Below are 19,447 nucleotides of genomic sequence, written 5' to 3'. Positions count from 1 at the left end.
TAATCATAGATAGAAATAACTTTTACCTGGAGAAAACCAATATATGCACGGGAAGAACATTTAAACTCCACACAGAGATGGCCGAGGGTGGAATTTAACCCGGGTCTCTTAGCTGTGAGGTCTGTGTGCTATATAACCACTTGTACACCGTGCAGCCTTGGATATCCATTCATTCATTAATTCATTTTTTACCGCTTTTCCTCACGAGGGTGGCGGAGGGTGCTGGAGCCTAACCCAGCTGTCTTTGTGCGAGAGGCGGGGTACACCTTGGACTGGTTGCCAGCCAATCACAGGGCACATATAGACAAACAACCATTCACACTCACATTCATACCTATGGACAATTTGGAGTCGCTAATTAACCTAGCATGTTTTTTTGGAATGTGGGAGGAAACCGGAGTACCCGGAGAAAACCCACGCATGCACGGGGAGAACATTTAAACCCCACATAGAGATGGCCGAGGGTGGAATTTAACCCGGGTCTCTTAGCTGTGAGGTCTGTGTGCTAACCACTTTACACCGTGCAGCCCTTGATATCCATATCATCTTTATATTAAACAGCAAATTAGAATAAATTCACCCTAATTACTCGCATATTTATTATGGAAGGATCATAAATTTTTATTATTATTACAGGGGTCATGACCCCTGCTATCCGGGTGCAAATTACTCGCCTGGCACCACTAATAGATGTCAAAAGTGAGCATAATTTGTGTTTTGAACAGCTTATTTAATGTACATTTGGTTATTTCTTCAGTATGAATTTGTATTATGAATCAGAAAAGTTCAATTTCGTCTGTAAGAATCTCCTTTGGACGCACGAAGGCGCCATTTCCTTCCTCCGTGCTGTGACTTCGCTCACTAAAAAAAAAAAAAAACAGCATTCATAATATCTGGATTGCTTTCAAACCACATACTTGACTCGCTTTTCCATTTAGTTACTTCTTCCGGATGTCATCTTCACAGACCTGCGAGGAGCATGGATTGCGCGCACGCACCCGCGCGCACACGCAGAAATGCGCTCACAAGTCATCTGCTTTGAGACATGAACACAAGTGCAGCCTTTATTGATGCCAGAAAAAAAAGCCAACACGGGATTCACACTCACTGCTGTGTGCATGAGTGAGCCTCGCATCCTTCCATTACGCACCGGAGCCGAGCTCACATGGGCTCCCCTAACCAGAACTCACACACGGGCACCAGAAAAGGCACCCCGGCGGTATCTTCACCTCATCATTCATCAACTTATTCCTTTGAATGGCTTTAAAAAGATGCACCAGCTTTTGGATTCGCACCACATGGAAGTTCCAAACTCCCTCCGGTTAAGTCTTGTTTTCTTTTCTTAACCCGCTGAAACACGAAGAGACATTGCCACCATGGTCGCCGTACCCTGAGGGGAGATGGATTCAGAGGGAGGAGAGCTGAACGGCTCTGCTGCTTGTTTGTCCCGGAATGAGAGCGGAACCGGGCTGAGCGCTTCTGCCGGACTGTCCACTGCGCTGGCCAGCGTGCTGATCTTCACCATTGTGGTCGACATAATCGGCAACGTGCTCGTCATCCTGTCCGTGTTCAGGAATAAAAAGCTCAGGAATGCAGGTGAGAGAGTGGAAAAAACACACATTTTGGATTAAGTTATAAAAATAAACATTTTTTTTATTAATATTCTATTGACTGACACACATGCATCACTTGAAGAATTATTATTTTTAAACCTTTGAATCAAGGATTTGCGATGCTATTTTTGAATTAGCATAAGTACAGGTTATTACGGTAATCTTAGGGGCCTGCACCTCAGTATCAAAGAGGAGGCTTTGGTGCAAAAGCAGAGTGGGGGTTTGTCTACAAAGCAGTATGAGTCTTTGTGACAAAGAGGGACAGAAACTCAAGCTTTAATACAACAAAGTTCATTTGGGTTTTTTTGATGCTTTTTTAGATTTTGGTTTGTCACATTTCGGCCATGTTTTTTTTTTTTTTTGTTGAGATGGTGGAATAGTCGTGGATGACAAAAATGATTTGCAACTTTATGAAAGAAAAACTGTAGTGGAAAATAACAAGAATCGTATTTCCTGTATTCATACCTCATGTTTGTGAACTCGGAAGACAACCATAATGTATCTCCCACAATCACAAATCTTGTTATAACAAATAATATAATAATATAGACAAGTAATACAAGGTTGGAGGTAACTATATTGTGTCCCACCAGACTGCACACACAAGATTAATACCATCAGTAATAATAACTCGGAATGCAGGATCGTAGACGATCCTCTGAATGCAAATCCATCCGCTTATCTCCAATTAACCCAACATGCATATTGCTGGAACGTGGGAGGAAGATTGAGTACCCCGAGAAAACCCACACTGATATTCCATATCTCCTGACTGTGTGGCCAACATGCTAACCGCTTCACATATAATAAAATTAACAAAGAATGCACAACCATAAAGCAACACCACTAAACATGTAATGGATTTAGTTATGCATTCCAATGCGTGCATGAATGAAAGTACAAAGACTTGTGTACACATCAGGGGTCTCACACTCAATTTCAGGTTTAAAAAAAAAAATGCATTTATTAAAAACAGAAAAATATACAAACTTTTTCAGTGCTTTGGTTCCGATTTTCTACAATAAAAGCTCTGATAAAACATTCCGCTGTTCTTAATTTTTTTATTTTATTTTTATTTTTATGCACAAAATAAGATGAAAAATAAATAAACAAATCAAGAATAAAGAAAATCAATCAGTAATAAATAAATATAATAATAATAAAACGGCAAATAATAAAAACTTAAGAAACCACATATAGTTGGTGGGTAGACAAATTATTTTTTTCAGATTAAAATGAACAAAGCATTATTAGAGCCCTGTAGACATGACAAAACACGACTATAGTCACATTTATACTCTTTATTTACAACATATTGCGCAACTGCAGCGTCTCGAGACACATGCTAACTCGCAAACTCGAGTGCTAGCGACCTAAACGGTAGCCTTCAAGTTATTTCCTTTAAACTTAAATAGCCCAAAACTTACCACTTCCACACGGATAGGGAGGATAACTATTCACAGTTATTTAACCTTTAACATGAACATTAATCAAACGTAATAATTTTTTCCGGGTACATGATACCATACAGCATCCATATCAAAAACTTACCACTTCCACATGGATAGGGAGGATAACTATTCACAGTTATTTAACCTTTAACATGAACATTAATCAAACGTAATAATTTTTTCCGGGTACATGATACCATACAGCATCCATATCAAAAACTTACCACTTCCACACGGATAGAGAGGATAACTATTAACAGTTATTTAACCTTTAACATGAACATTAATCAAACGTAATAATTTTTTCCGGGTACATGATACCATACAGCATCCATATCAAAAACTTACCACTTCCACACGGATAGGGAGGATAACTATTAACAGTTATTTAACCTTTAACATGAACATTAAACAAACGTAATAATTTTTTCCGGGTACATGATACCATACAGCATCCATATCAAAAACTTACCACTTCCACACGGATAGGGAGGATAACTATTAAGTTATTTAACCTTTAACATGAACATTAATCAAACGTACTAATTTTTTCCGGGTACATGATACCATACAGCATCCATATCAAACTTGCACTAACATTAAACTTTCATATCAAGGCAGGGGCCTCAAACTAGTGTCCTGCGCGCCACATTTGGCCCGCGGGCCGCATGTTTGAGACCCCTGGTGTACATAATATAATGTTTTTGCCTCAACTTAGTACTTGAATATTATTTGGAATTCTTGCAGCGCACCCTAAAAAGCCTCATAATATGACTTAAGTTGCCTTTGACGGCTTCGCTGGACTGGCTCTTATCTAAAGTGAGTCCCTCGAGGTGTGATGGAGTTTCCACAGCCTTGCCTGTCGTCTGTCACATCTCTCCATAAATAATAACACCCTCTTTCCCTCCATTTGGCTTTATCCTTGGTTCCGCATCCCTGATAAATCAAACCCCTCCCTATATGAGGACCTGTAGATGGCTCATGAGGTGCCAAGGTGAGGGACTGTTGCATCACTACACACAATCTCATATCATGCTGTCATACACTTGAGGGATCCCAAGCGTGGCGTGAAGGTGAGGAAGGTGTTTATTACGGTCGCTTGAAGGCGATTTTTCTTTCCTATTTCGGTCCCTTGGTGGTTTTTTTGGATCTTAAGTGTTGAATTCCATATAAACAATTAGGCTATTAGATACTCGAAAGTAGTTACATCTTGGTATTGACGGCCACAGTTTGTTTTATTTCCATTGACAGGCATCATAAAAATAAAGTATTCAGATTATGATTGATTACACAGGCAGCTTATTCTAGTTTTAGCTCGCCATGATCTGGATTGTGTTGCCGCCACTGAGGCTAAAGATGGGATAACAATAGCTGCGTCAGCTATGTAAATAGTAACACAACACAGTGTAACCCAACACTAGTGGGCAAGGCGGTCAAAGCCAGCAAGGCCTTCTCTGCTGGCCTAAAAACTCCAATCAAAAACAACCGACCTATATTTCCAACTGAAATTCTAGTTTTGTATTCATCCATTCCCAAAAGTCTATCTTCATTTCAAAGTGTGTCCCTCGGCTGCAGCGCTTCTAGTACAGGCGACCCGCCCCACTTCATGCTTCAGATTTTGCAGCTTCACTCCAACCATGCAGCGTTATAATCGAATATGCCGTATTAGTAAAAAAATGCATATTTAAACATTTGCAATCATAAAAATGGCTAAATAAACTTAAATATAAATATAAGCATTAAGAAGACACATTTAATTGTGGTTATATGTAGTATTCCACACTGACCACAAGGTGTCAGTAATGTTACTGTAATGTTTAGTACCAGACTTGGTAGACGGGCTTCAGAGACAATAATACACATAACATAAGAATCATAATAATAATAATAATAATTTCCCATGTCAAGCTAAAATTCATCTTTGAACTCCCCGATGTCACTTCCTGTCCACCACCCTCTCATCTCCCCTCATGAGCACAAATTATTATTTTTGTTATTATGTCGACTATATTGGTTAATATGACTGTAGAGGTGACTGTAGGGGTGTTATTTTCTATTCACAAAACCAAAAATTTCTTAAAATGTTTTAAAGATAAGTTAAAAATGTGAACGTTATGATGTAAAAAACATGTTTTTTGAGGAATACCAGGAATAAGAAATGATAAAAATTTTTCATTATGAAGATATTTCAAGAAAACAACCTGACCGGGTCAATTTTGACCCACTTATGGAAGGTTGGGGTAGTAACACAAAAACTAAAATTTCTTAAAATGTATAAAAGATAAGTAAAAAATGTGAACGGCATGATGTCAAAAACAAGTTTTTTGAAGAAATACTTAAAATATGAAATGATAAAAATGTTTCATTTGGAAGATATTTCAAGAAAACAACCAGACCGGGTCATTTTTGACCCACTTATGGAAGGTTGGGGTAGTAACACAAAAACAAAAATTTCTTAAAATGTTTTAAAGATAAGTTAAAAATGTGAACGGCATGACATCAAAAACATGTTTTTTGAGGAATACCTGGAATATGAAATGATAAAAAAACAATTATTATGAAGATATTTCAAGAAAACAACCTGAAAGTGTCATTTTTGACCCACTTATGGAAGGTTGGGGTAGTAACACAAAAACAAAAATTTCTTAAAATGTTTTAAAGATAAGTTAAAAATGTGAACGTTATGATGTAAAAAACATGTTTTTTGAGGAATACCAGGAATAAGAAATGATAAAAATTTTTCATTATGAAGATATTTCAAGAAAACAACCTGACCGGGTCAATTTTGACCCACTTATGGAAGGTTGGGGTAGTAACACAAAAACTAAAATTTCTTAAAATGTATAAAAGATAAGTTAAAAATGTGAACGGCATGATGTCAAAAACAAGTTTTTTGAAGAAATACTTAAAATATGAAATGATAAAAATGTTTCATTTGGAAGATATTTCAAGAAAACAACCTGACCGGGTCATTTTTGACCCACTTATGGAAGGTTGGGGTAGTAACACAAAAACAAAAATTTCTTAAAATGTATAAAAGATAAGTTAAAAATGTGAACGGCATGATGTCAAAAACATGTTTTTTGAGAAATACCTGGAATATGAAATTATAATTTTTTTTCATTATGAAGATATTTCAAGAAAACAACCAGACCGGGTCATTTTTGACCCACTTATGGAAGGTTGGGGTAGTAATACAAAAACTAAAATTTTTTTAAATGTATAAAAGATAAGTTAAAAATGTGAACGGCATGATATCAAAAACATGTTTTTTGAGGAATACCAGGAATATGAAATTATAAAAAAATTTCATTACGAAGATATTTCAAGAAAACAACCTGACCGGGTCATTTGTGACCCACTTATGGAAGGTTGGGGTAGTAACACAAAAACAAAAAAAATCTTAAAATGTTTTAAAGATAAGTTAAAAATGTGAACGTTATGATGTCAAAAACATGTTTTTTGAGGAATACCTGGAATATGAAATTATAAAAAATGTTAATTACAAAGATATTTCAAGAAAACAACCTGAAAGGATCATTTTTGACCAAGTTATGCATCTATGGATTAAAAACAAGACTCTACGAACCGCCCCTCGTCTGTGGAAGTGGTAAAGTCTTGCGAGAGAGAGTCGTACAATGATGCTAATGAGCCCACCAAAACTAGGCGGCGGTATGTCAGGTCAGAGAGTGCTCGGAATAATGAGCTTTTACCCTTTTGAAATACATTACATAACACAGTCGCCGTGTTCCTGTTTTTCCCGCGGCCACAAGCAGTTTGGCGAGAAGTAACCAGGAACAATTTGATTATCGATTTTGCAACAACAATAAAAAAAATCACACAGTCGGATGGTCTCAGACAAGAGCGATGAAAAGCGTTGCATTCATGTCAGTGGGCTGTGGGAATGGCTTCCATTGCAGATGTAGAGCAGCCATCGCTAATGGGTCTGACTGATGAGAGCAGTCACACGCTAGTTTATAGTACATTTTATCGGCATGTGTGAAACTCAGCAGATGCCTGATGGTACGCTCCATCTTATCCCCAAATCAGCGTCATAGTACGACAGTCAACAATTTTGTCAACAATCTTTGCTCTGTTCTTAAGAAACATTTTATAGCCTCTGCTGTCTCTTATGAATGTTTAATTGTGAGTGTCTTAGAGGAAAGCCAAGTCCTGGAACAAAGCTCCACATGCTCTTGTGTGTCTGGTGTTTGGTGTTTTCCCAGTGGTTTTACTGGTTTCTTCCTCAAATCCAACATCATAAAAGTTTAGGTTTATTTTAGACTTTATATTTTCCATTGGTGGGAATGGTGGACCGTATGTATTGATTGGCATCTCTGTGTGGAGTTTGCATGTTCTCCCCGTGCAAGCGTGGGTTTTCTTCGGGTACTCCGGTTTCCTCCCACATTCCAAAAACATGCTAGGTTAATTAGCGACTCCAAATTGTCCATAGGTATGAATGTGAGTGTGAATGGTTGTTTGTCTATATGTGCCCTGTGATTGGCTGGCCACCAGTCTGGGATGTACCCGGCCTCTCGCTCGAAGACAGCTGGGATAGGCTCCAGCACCCCTGCGACCCTCATGAGGATAAGTGGTAGAAAATTAATGTAACATTTACAGGGTTGCACGGTGTGAAAGTGGTTCGCGCGCAGGCATCACAGCTTGTCGACCCTCGTTCAATTCCACCCTTGGCCATCTCTGTGTGGAGTTTGCATGTTCTCCCCGTGCATGCGTGTGTTTTCCCACATTCCAAAAACATGCTAGGTTAATTAGCGACTCCAAATTGTCCATAGGTATGAATGTGAGTGTGAATGGTTGTTTGTCTATATGTGCCCTGTGATTGGCTGGCGACCAGTCCTCTCGTTTGAATACAGCTGGGATAGGCTCCAGCATGAATAATCCCACTTCTCAGTTGCAGCTGGCGTGTAAAGTCGTGCAACTTTTCAATGTAATTGTTTCCCCCGTGCATCCATTCATCCATTCATACATTCATACATTCAGTCACTTCATGCGCATTCAATTAAGTCTGAGCTGCACAGCCTGATAGCTTGAGGCATATTGAGGCATATTCACCAAATTAGAAAAAAAGCCACAATAGTGTTTTCTATGTAACTAAACATAGAGTTTGTTCATATCATGCTCCAGCAGGTTGGAGAAGTCAAATTTCACAATGCAATATGTTCATAACCTTTTGAAAGAAAGTGTTTACAGTCATTGTAGTTCGAGTGCTGTGTGGACAGCGTCTACTGTATCAGCTTCTCTGTCTCATTTTAATGGTGTTTATGAGAAAAAATGAAGCCTACAAAAATTATAATGAGCACAAACTACAAACACACATTTGAGCTGAAGGGAAGCTGCCATTGATACTTCATGTGTTATGAGAAATAGCTGGTGTCCATGTCCCCTTAATGTTAACATCAATCCTAACAGTTATGTGAAAGGAAAGACAGAATGCAGGAGAAATGTAATTGTCGTCATCTTATCTGGTGTGATTTAATCCGATTATCCAAACTTCCACTAAAAAAAAAAAAAAAAAAAAAAAAAAAGCTTAATGTCGCAACCCAAGTGATATTCCCTGTGGATGCATCCTGTCCGCTTGAGACGCCCGGCCTGGTTTGACTCACTCAGTCCAATGACTCAATTAACCACCCCTTAGGGACACCCCAGTTTTGAGGTTTTATTCATAAGTTGCCATACAGTACAAGACTTCATGGCATCAAACGTACCCCCCGATCCACATGTGCTCCTGTCATGGAGGTGCAAGCTGTACAAGTCATTCTTTCCACCATCTGCTCCTTCTATCATGAGCACTTTTTTTGTGAGTGTATTTTTAGTTTGTTTAACCCCACCGGGACGCTGCAATGTTAACACCCTGTTGGCAGTACCACAGTGTCATGTGCCCCCCCCACCCAGACCTTTCCAATACAAATGCAAAATAGAAAAGACGGATATAAAAAGGTGGTTGTACTCATTTACTCTATCTTTACATAAATGAACACATCTACAATAATTGTCCATACATACCCCAACACGTCTAATATGAAATTATAAAAATAGCACCGACAAGCCAAATGACTCATAACTCACTATAACTTCACACCAGAATATTATTTCCAGCTGCTGTTTGATACAACCTTCCAAATATGTTTTTTTAACATTACTAGAGTTACTGTTATGGCTGTGTTATGAAAAGACACGCTTTACTTGTATTACTTAATATTACGGGTGTAACACGATCTCAAAATATTATGATCTCTAAGAAATGTCTCGGGGACACTAAGGCTGGGATGATAATAAATTAATTGATCAAACAATAAATTGAATAGTAATGCAATAATTTTTCTGTCTTCAATATATTGTTATGGGCATGCCTGTCCTTGTATTGTCGTTCTGTGTCATTCTGTCTTGTTCTGTGTCACCCCTTCCCTAAAGTCATAATTATGAGATAAAAAGTTTAAACTATGAGATAAAAAAAAAATCAAGTATGAGATTAAAAAAAGTCATAATTATGAAATAAAATGTCACAATTACAAGATAATGGCATGCCCCGCCTTCTTCACTGGTGCCTTCAGCAGTTTGTATCATACTTTTTGTCTTTTTATCTCATAATTATGGCTTTCTTATCTAAAAATTATCACCTTATGTCATCATTTTGTCTTTTTGAACTTATTGTGACTTTTTACTTTTATGTCATATTTCTATATTTTCTTTCTTCCTGTGGTTGAAATAGGCTTCTTAGGCATAACCATCCATCCTCACGAGGAACACTGGGGTATGCTGGAGCCTATCCCAGCTATTTTCTACACCCTGGACTGGTCGCCAGCCAATCACAGGGCACATATAGACAAACAACCATTCACACTCACATTCATACCTATGGATAATTTGGAGTCAAGAGTGGAATTGAACTAGGGTCTACAAGCTGTGGGGCCTGCGCGCTAACCACTTGTACACTGTTCAGCCCTGTAAATGTTACATTCATTCATTTTCTCCCGCTTATCCTCACGAGGGTCGCGGGGGTGCTGGAGCCTATCCCAGCTGTCTTTGGGCGAGAGGCGGGGTACACCCTGGACAGGTGGCCAGCCAATCACAGGGCACATATAGACAAACAAATTGCATATTTACATATATAGACGGCGGTCTAGTGGTTAGCGCGCAGACCTCACAGCTAGGAGACCAGGGTTCAATTCCCACCCTCGGCCATCTCTGTGTGGAGTTTGCATGTTCTCCCCGTGCATGCGTGGGTTTTCTCCGGGTACTCCGGTTTCCTCCCACATTCCAAAAACATGCTAGGTTAATTGGCGACTCCAAATTGTCCATAGGTATGAATGTGAGTGTGAATGGTTGTTTGTCTATATGTGCCCTGTGATTGGCTGGCGACCAGTCCAGGGTGTAGAAGACAGCTGGGATAGGCTCCAGCACCCCCGCGACCCTCATGAGGAAAAAGCGGTAGAAAATGAATGAATGATATTAAATTCCTTATAACCCCGCCTCTCACCCCAAAACAGCTGGGATAGGCTCCAGCACCCCCCGCAACCCTTGTGAGGAAAAAGCAGTAGAAAATGAATGAATGAATATAATTCCTTATATTTGTATTTTATTGGCCATTTTTATGCATGAAAATGCTTAATTTGGGAGAAAAAACTTAATATGCATGACTAACAAAAATCCGTATTCAACCATGAAACAACATGATTTATTAGGATGTATTTTTATGACCTTACACTAAACAAGTCAGATACTCTGTGGTGTTACGTAGAGGTCCACATAGCTGGAATTAAATGTGTGAACTGCAGCATGACGTCTCCCTACATGTGACCCTGAGCGGGATACGTGTGAGAAATGGATAGTGGTATCATTCAATCATAAAGGCATGCCCATAATGTTTTTTTTTATGCTCTGAAGGTCTTTCCTTGAGAGGTAGCTCACACATTGAGCACGCTCACGTGCACAGAAAGAATATAAAACCCTGGAGATCCACATGTGCAGCCATGCAAGTCTTTTGCTTTGTTTATCTTCCCTTTGCGGTGTATTATTATTTGTGTTGGTCACGCTGATATTTTACATGACTGACACAATGTACCATAAATATGGCCGACATATAGAATTTATTTTTATACTTGCGTGCAGCCTTGTAGACCCGAAGGAAAGGAGTGAGTCACTTTATGTTTTGGGATGTACTGTGACTCTTTTGTACACTGGTGACAAACATATCATACGGACTTAGAATGGTTCCCTGTTGTGTTGTTTTGCTTTATGTATTATCAGAAATACTGTTTATGACACGGAGCGCCTCCTTGGTGGCCAAAATAAGGGTCCCTTATTTGGATTCCATTATAATATACACTGCAATGCTATAGGAGCACATTGAATATGCAAATATCCACTTACTATACGTTCGGTAAAAAAACAAAAAAGGAAATATTTAGTATGTACACACAGACTAATTACCCTGCAAGAAGAGACAGCTGGTGGGGACGCAAGGGAAGGGTGGAAGTTGATTGAAAAAAAATCTCCATGTGACCTTTTGGTTCTAATTATCATATGTCGGGTATGTGTGAAACCGAGTGGAATAACCTGACACAGTTAGTTCATTTAGTAGCTATAGGATTCCTTACTTATATACAGATATTTTTGGAGTTATTATTTTTTTAACATAATTAGAGCCAATTAAACATTCACAAAAAGGGCGGTTCTGGAAACAATTAAACGCAATAAACAAGGGATTACTTAAATAATTTTTGCTTGTGTGGCACTATGGTCGAGTGGTTAGCGCGCAGACGTCACAGCTAGGAGACCAGGGTTCAATTCCACCCTCGGCTATCTCTGTGTGGAGTTTGCATGTTCTCCCTGTGCATGTGTGGGTTTTCTCCGGGTATTCCGGTTTCCTACTTATTATTATAGATAAAAGTTATTTCTACGATTAATTTTACGATTAATTGTGATTGATTCTGGGTTAACTATTGATTTTAAATGTTATTAATTAATTAAGATTAAGTATTTGAATTTACTGACATCCCTAGTTATTATGCTTTTTTTTTTATTGGCCACTCCAAATTGTCCATAGGTATGAATGTGAGTGTGAATGGTTGTTTGTCTATATGTGCCCTGTGATTGGCTGGCGACCAGTCCAGGGTGTACCCCGCCTCTCAGCACCCCCCGCGACCCTCGTGAGGAAAAAGCGGTAGAAAATGAATGAATGAATGAATTTTTGCTTGTGTGTGTTACAATAAATGTGTTCCCCTCGGGTACCCGAGTGAGGCATGGACAGGAAATGATGTCAGGGGTTCCGAGTTCTGTTTCAACTTAACATGGATGACCGCCACAACAATTATTATTGTTATTATCTGGACCTTGTGTGCCTAGAATATTATGTTTTATCACTGTATTAATATTTATATGTGTGTGTATCTATATATATATACATATACTGTATATAATACATATATCGGGGTTGTGAAATAATAGTAGTCAGTGGGATGAAGGTGTTCTGCAAACATAAGAACCCCAACCGGTTAATTAAACACCTAAAGTAAGAGTTCATTCTGTGTTTTCAATAATGTATGTCAGCTAAATAAAAACAGTTGCCTAGGCCGCTTCTTAGCAATCCTCCTCGCCGTTAGTGCTTACCTCATCCTCTTGACGATAAGGAGGAGAGATGGTTCAGCCAGCGAGAGTTCAGGCTGCAGCTCGCCAGCCTGTGCAGACGCTAATGCTGGCCCGCACCAGCATCAGCCGGCAATCAAACCTCTGCACAATGACAAATGCACATAGCGAGGTTAGCATCACAAATACAAAGTGACAGATTTGCCCCACTGAGCTGACTCGGGAACAGAGTACAAATGCTTTTATTTTTATCTCAACAAGCCTGAGAGACGACCTCTGCTGTTTTTACTGGTGCTCTACAAATAGCTGTGAAACGCACAAACATGCATGGAAATTAAATTGAAAAAAATACTAATAAATATTTTAAAGACCATAAAATAGCAGCTTGAATGCATACATTTATTTATTGCATACAGTAATCCCTCATTTATTGTGACTAATTGCTTCCAGAACCGACCTTGATAAGTGAAGCTCCACAAAGTAGGATTCCTTATTTATAAATAAAATATTTTCACAAACCTGTTTATGACCTTGTAAATAAAGGTTTGAACATTATTAGAGCCCTGTAGAGATTAACTTGAGCCTTTACAATATTGTAGTCATTCATTCATTCATTTTCTACCACAAGGGTCGCGGGGTGCTGGAGCCTATCCCAGCTGTCTTTGGACGAGAGGCGGGGTACACCCTGGACTGGTGGCCAGCCAATCACAGGGCACATATAGACAAACAACCATTCACACTCACATTCATACCTATGGACAATTTGGAGTCGCCAATTAACCTAGCATGTTTTTGGAATGTGGGAGGAAACCGGAGCAAGCATTTTGAACAAGACGATGATATCTAATACTCTACAGTGTTATTAATGAAAGAAAGCACTGTACAAAACTGGAAGTAAAAAATTGCAACAACACCCGGGAGCCCTGTGAGTCTATATTATATCTTAAAATACTTATTTTCTATTATTACATTGGCTAATACAAGCGTAAATATAACTATAGGGTTGTTAGGTCATTCCCAGAGGGCTCTAATAATATTAAGTAATGTATTTAAAAGGTATAAAGATTAAAAATGCATATAATATAATATTTTAAATTAAATTAAATTAAATTAAATTAAATTAAATTAAATTAAATTAAATTAAATTAAATTAAATTAACATTTTCTGTTTTTTTATTATTCATTCATTCATTTTCTACCGCTTTTTCCTCACGAGGGTCACAGGGGTGCTGGAGCCTATCCCAGCTGTCCTTAGGCGAGAGGCGGGGTACACCCTGGACTGGTCTCCAGCCAATCACAGGGCACATAGTATAGACAAACAACCATTCACACTCACATTCATACCTATGGACAATTTGGAGTCGCCAATTAACCTAGCATGTTTTTGGAATGTGGGAGGAAACCGGAGTACCCGGAAAAAACCCACGCATGCACGGGGAGAACATGCAAACTCTACACAGAGATGTCCGAGGGTGGAATTGAACCCTGGTCTCCTAGCTGTGACCCGCAATGATGAGATATCTTGCTTTATTTTGTAGCTAATACACTTTTCTATGGGTTGCTGGGGTCAGACTAGTGATGGACGCTATCAAGCACCTATTTATTTATATATGTTTATTATTTTTCCAGTTGTTTAGGTTTATTAGATGGAGATTGACCTTGACATGTTGTCATCTACAATCCTCACAGGTGTCACCTGACCACTGTCTGAATATCAGCAACTCAAGAAAACAAAATGAATCAATTTAAGCTATTAAGAGATATTTATTTAACATTTCTTCTGGTCTTTGATAATAATAATAATTCATATACCGTGGCTGACTTCCAAGCAGCTGGCTAGATTACTAAACAATACGTGTCTCCACAACCAAAACTAACTCAATTTGTCATTTGCCAGCATGCAGCACACATCTGTTAAGTCCAGTAATTGCACATTAAGGGCAACCCTTCTCGATGGAGAATATTTATGTTTATACATTGTGATGATATTATATTGGAAACATAATAATACACATAATAAAACCAGAATCAAAATTGTGATTTTTGTGGTTGTAGAGAAAGAGCGTTATTATTATCCGTCCCTCCTCAGGTCAAAGCTGACGGTTGCGTGACACTGGATCTTCTCAGAGGGCATGAATCACAGAAAATGACGTCTGATGTTGTTACAGTGTAGCTGTACTGGGTCAGGAAGATAAAATAGAAATCAAATTGTAACGCTGTGTCAGATAACAAAGAGGCTTCGCCAGTGGAGCCCCAATTGAATCTACTTTGGCTGTATTGCAAAAGCATTAGCATTAAGCCACCCTTATTAAGATAACTAAATATATCAGCGTCTGCTTTATGATTTGTTTGCTCCTTTTCTGCAAATAACCTCAGTAAATTGTAAATATGATGGTGTTTAAAAGTTGCAGAACACGCCCTTTGTGGAAATAAGATGTGTATTCTGCAGTTAGTTATCACTAACTAACTAACTAAGCTATATTATCAGTCCAAAAATATGCATATTTAAGCAAATATGACATATTATTGGAATTTTCAAGCATGAAAAGAATGAAAATACACATAGAAGACGCATTTGGAGACAAAACAAGAAGTACACTGTTCGCACGGTTGTGAGTGGTTAGTGCACAAGTCACACAGCTAGGAAACCGGGGTTCGATTCCTCACTGCATCTCTGTGTGGAGTTTGAATGTTCTCCCCTTGCGTGGGTTTTTTTTTCGGTTTCCTCCCACATTCCAAATTAATGTTTTATTTTATGTTATTATGACTACAATAGGGGCGGCACAGCGGTCTAGTGGTTAGCGCGCAGACCTCGCAGCGAGAACACCAGGGTTCAATTCCACCCTCTGCCCTTTCTGTGTGGAGTTTGCATGTTCTCCCCATGCATGCATGGGTTTTCTCCGGGTACTCCGGTTTCCTCCCACATTCCAAAAACATGCTAGGTTAATTAGCGACACCAAATTGTCCATAGGTATGAATGTGAGTGTGAATGGTTGTTTGTCTATATGTGCCCTGTGATTGGCTGGCCACCAGTCCAGGGTGTACCCCGCCTCTCACCGGAAGACAGCTGGGACCGTGCAGTGATCCTCGTGAGGATGGATATGAAACTGATGGCTGCACGGTCGGTGGTTAACTCGCAGGCCACACAGCTAGGAGACCCGGGTTCAATTCCACCCTCTGCTATTTCTGTGTGGAGTTTGCATGTTCTCCCCGTACATGCGTGGGTTTTCTCCGGGTACTCCGGTTTCCTCCCACATTCCAAAAACATGCTAGGTTAATTGGCGACACCAAATTGTCCATAGGTATGAATGTGAGTGTGAATGGTTGTTTGTCTATATGTGCCCTGTGATTGGCTGGCGACCAGTCCAGGGTGTACCCTGCCTCTTGCCCGAAGACAGCTGGGATAAGCGGTAGAAAATGAAGGAATGAATGAAGCCAGGACCACTTAAACCGAGACCAAAATATAGAACCAGACCAAGAACTATAACACTTTCAAGAATTAATCACTTTCAAAATTAATTCTTAGGGATAATAACTGAATAACTAACTCCTGACATAAAAAAGCTCCTGTCTTATAAGACAAGGACGGACCCTGAATGCAGCAAAACTGTACCAAACCACCAGAAACTGGCATTGGACCAGGACATTGTTAATGGATTTGAACATTACCAAAGTTGAGTATATTGTTGCACATCTTCTGGAAGAAGATGTTCCAGATTTTTGCAGCATAAAATTCAAACCAAGCCTCGGCCACTGTGTTTGGTCCTGATGCTGCACAACTGCAGAAGACCACTACCGGAACTTCTCAGCGCTTGAGATGGTTTATGTGGCTTTAACATGTCAGATGTACTTTGGTGCAAGGCACCGATTTCTATTCTCTGAGTGACACAAAGACCCGAGTCATGGTCTTATGTGGTTATATTTCCTGGTTCTAGTCAGGACTCGAGCAGCAGCATTCTGGATGTACTGTAAAGACTTTAAGAAATGTTTTGAGGGAGCAGCACTGACATTTTTTAGGCCAAAAGAATTCCCAGAAGGCCAAACAAACTGTCTTATTTATGAGTCAAGGTGGCAGTCGCTTGTAGGATTCATCCCCAGGCCACCGTGCCTCTTTCCAGGAGGCTGCGGTAGGAAAAGATTTTCACTCTGGAGTGAATACACGAGGAAAGGAACCACAGATAGAACCTTTTTGGACTTTGTTAAAAAAAAAAGCCCAGGGCATAAAACGGCATCTGTTTTGAATGGAGTGGTTTATTTTTGACCTCTGTTTCTCCAGGGAACATCTTTGTGGTGAGTTTGTCAGTGGCAGACCTGGTGGTGGCGCTGTACCCTTATCCTTTGGTTCTGACGGCCATCTTCCACAACGACTGGACCATGGGTGACCTGCACTGCCAAGCGAGCGGCTTCATCATGGGAATCAGCGTCATCGGCTCCATCTTCAACATCATGGCCATCGCCATCAATCGCTACTGCTACATCTGCCATAGCCTGCAGTATGACCGCGTGTTCAGCCTCAGGAACACGTGCTGCTACTTGGGCCTCACTTGGGTCTTCACCGCTATCGCCACCGTGCCCAATTTCTTTGTTGGCTCGCTGCAGTACGATCCTCGTATCTATTCTTGCACTTTTGCCCAAACTGTTAGCTCATACTACACCATCTCCGTCGTCGTTATCCATTTTCTGATCCCGCTTCTGGTGGTGTCTTACTGCTACTTGAGGATATGGGTAAGAGTGATCCAAGTCAAACATCGCGTGAAACCAGAACAACGAACCAAACTAAAACCCAGCGACGTAAGGAACTTCCTGACTATGTTTATGGTGTTTGTGTTGTTTGCCGTCTGCTGGGCGCCGTTGAACTTGATCGGCCTGGCGGTGGCGATAAACCCTGAGAAAGTTGCGCCGAACATACCACAGTGGCTTTTTGTCACCAGCTACTTCATGGCGTACTTCAACAGCTGCCTCAACGCCATCATATATGGCCTCCTTAACCAAAACTTTCGCAAAGAATACAAGACGATCCTCGTTGCTGTGTGCGTTCCACGTTTGTTCCTGGTGGAGACCTCCAAGTGTGCCACAGAGGGCCTGAAGAGTAAACCCTCAGCAGCTGTAACAAACAATAATGTAGCCGAGATAAATGTATAGCATAAATGTTATGCATTTCTCAGGAATGTTGTGCCTTTAAACTTGATGTCAATTCCCGGTTTAAACGGAATACACCCAAGGAGCTGAAACTGACTACACGCAGCCAAGTCTGGAGCATTTGCATTGCAATGTAATCACATTTGGAGATGCTTATGCTACCGCCGCTAACAATATTTCCTTCAGAAAAGTCATGCACATCAGTTATTCGCCATGAAATACACAACCCCAGCTGTACTCCCGTCAACAATGAATTTAAAACACACTGAGACAAATCATGTTTTCACCAAAAAAACTATTTGGCTTTAGAAAAGCAGTCAGCTGTGTGGGGGTAATTTCCCCAAAGTCTCAGGCACAATATGTCTGTTTTGTGGCTTTTCGAAAGCGTATCCCAGCATGGTCGCATCACATGCGTGCTCACTGCGCTTCAGTCAGATGCATTCTGATCCGATGCAAAACAAATAAAAAGTGTGTTTTTTTTTATTCCACTGTTTTGATCTTTTAAATGTAGCATTAGCGATGAAAAAAAAACGCCCAATCCGTCTTCAAATGCGGGATTCAAGCTGAAGCCTTTTTCACTCAACGAGTGAGCTCAGATCCCGGGGATTATGCACTTACTTGGAATTTAGCGGCCAAGAATATTGAAAGTCTGGAAAAGACTGATTGTAATGCTGCTGCATTATTCATTCATTCATTTTCTACCGCTTTTCCTGTTTTCCATGTTAAATAAATGTATTTAAAAGGTATAAAGATTAAAAATGCATATAATATCATATTTGATTTTAAATTAAATTAAATTAAATTAAATTAAATTAAATTAAATTAAATTAAATTAAATTAAATTAAATTAAATTAAATTAAATTAAATTAAATTTAAATTAAATTAAATTAAATTAAATTAAATTAAATTAAATTAAATTAAATTAAATTAAATTTTTTCTGGTTTTGAAACATTTATTATTCATTCATTCATTCATTCATTTTCTCCTGCTTTTTCCTCACGAGGGTCCTGGGGGGTGCTGGAGCCTATCCCAGCTGTCTTCGGGCGAGAGGCGGGGTACACCCTGGACTGGTCGCCAGCCAATCACAGGGCACATATAGACAAACAACCATTCACACTCACATTCATACCTATGGACAATTTGGAAAATTAACCTATATTGAACACTGAACATTCCAGGATATTCCAACGCTATTAAAGCTATTTTCTTTTAGCCGTGGGTCCAAAAAGTTTGGGAACCATGCAAGAAACCATATTTTGTTCTTAACTTTAAAAACTACATGCATCACTATCAGGTAATGTTAAAAATATGTTAATGTTAAATTGCCTAAATTAAGCAAGCATTTTGAAAAGGTATTCAAAGATGATATCTAATACTCTACAGTGTTATTAATGTTACATTTATGTAGAAAGTACTGTACAGAACTGAAAGTAAATAATTGCGAACAACACCAGGGAACCCTGTGAGTCTATATTATATCTTAAAATACTTATTTTCTATTATTACATTGGCTAATACAAGCGTAAATATAACTATAGGGTTGTTAGGTCATGCCCAGAGGGCTCTAATAATGTTAAATAAATGTATTTAAAAGGTATAAAGATTAAAAATGCATATAATATCATATTTTAAATTA

At 39.2% G+C, this 19,447-nt stretch overlaps 1 protein-coding gene across 1 annotated transcript; it reads left to right on the top strand.

Moving 5' to 3' along the window:
• Positions 1 to 938: 938 nt before the first annotated feature.
• Positions 939 to 18,276, top strand: mtnr1c (melatonin receptor 1C). The gene is made up of 2 exons (XM_058063843.2): positions 939 to 1,596; positions 16,947 to 18,276. The coding sequence occupies exons 1-2, from the start codon at positions 1,401 to 1,403 to the stop codon at positions 17,810 to 17,812; spliced, it is 1,062 nt and encodes a 353-aa protein (XP_057919826.2). The 5' UTR covers positions 939 to 1,400; the 3' UTR covers positions 17,813 to 18,276.
• The last annotated feature ends 1,171 nt before the right edge of the window (positions 18,277 to 19,447 follow it).

This window comes from Doryrhamphus excisus, linkage group LG22 (assembly GCF_037039965.1).
Source record: "Doryrhamphus excisus strain RoL-2023G ecotype Guam linkage group LG22, RoL_Dexc_Guam_v1.1, whole genome shotgun sequence".
Lineage (NCBI taxonomy): Eukaryota > Metazoa > Chordata > Actinopteri > Syngnathiformes > Syngnathidae > Doryrhamphus > Doryrhamphus excisus.
Note: the sequence above shows the minus strand (reverse complement) of the source record. Positions and strands in the feature narration are given on the sequence as shown.

Coding starts and splice junctions, on each gene's coding strand:
- mtnr1c (XM_058063843.2), top strand. CDS start 1,401: ATGGATTCAGAGGGAGGAGAGCTGAACGGCTCTGCTGCTTGTTTGTCC. Junction 1,597..16,946: donor TAAAAAGCTCAGGAATGCAG/GTGAGAGAGTGG, acceptor CTGTTTCTCCAG/GGAACATCTTTGTGGTGAGT.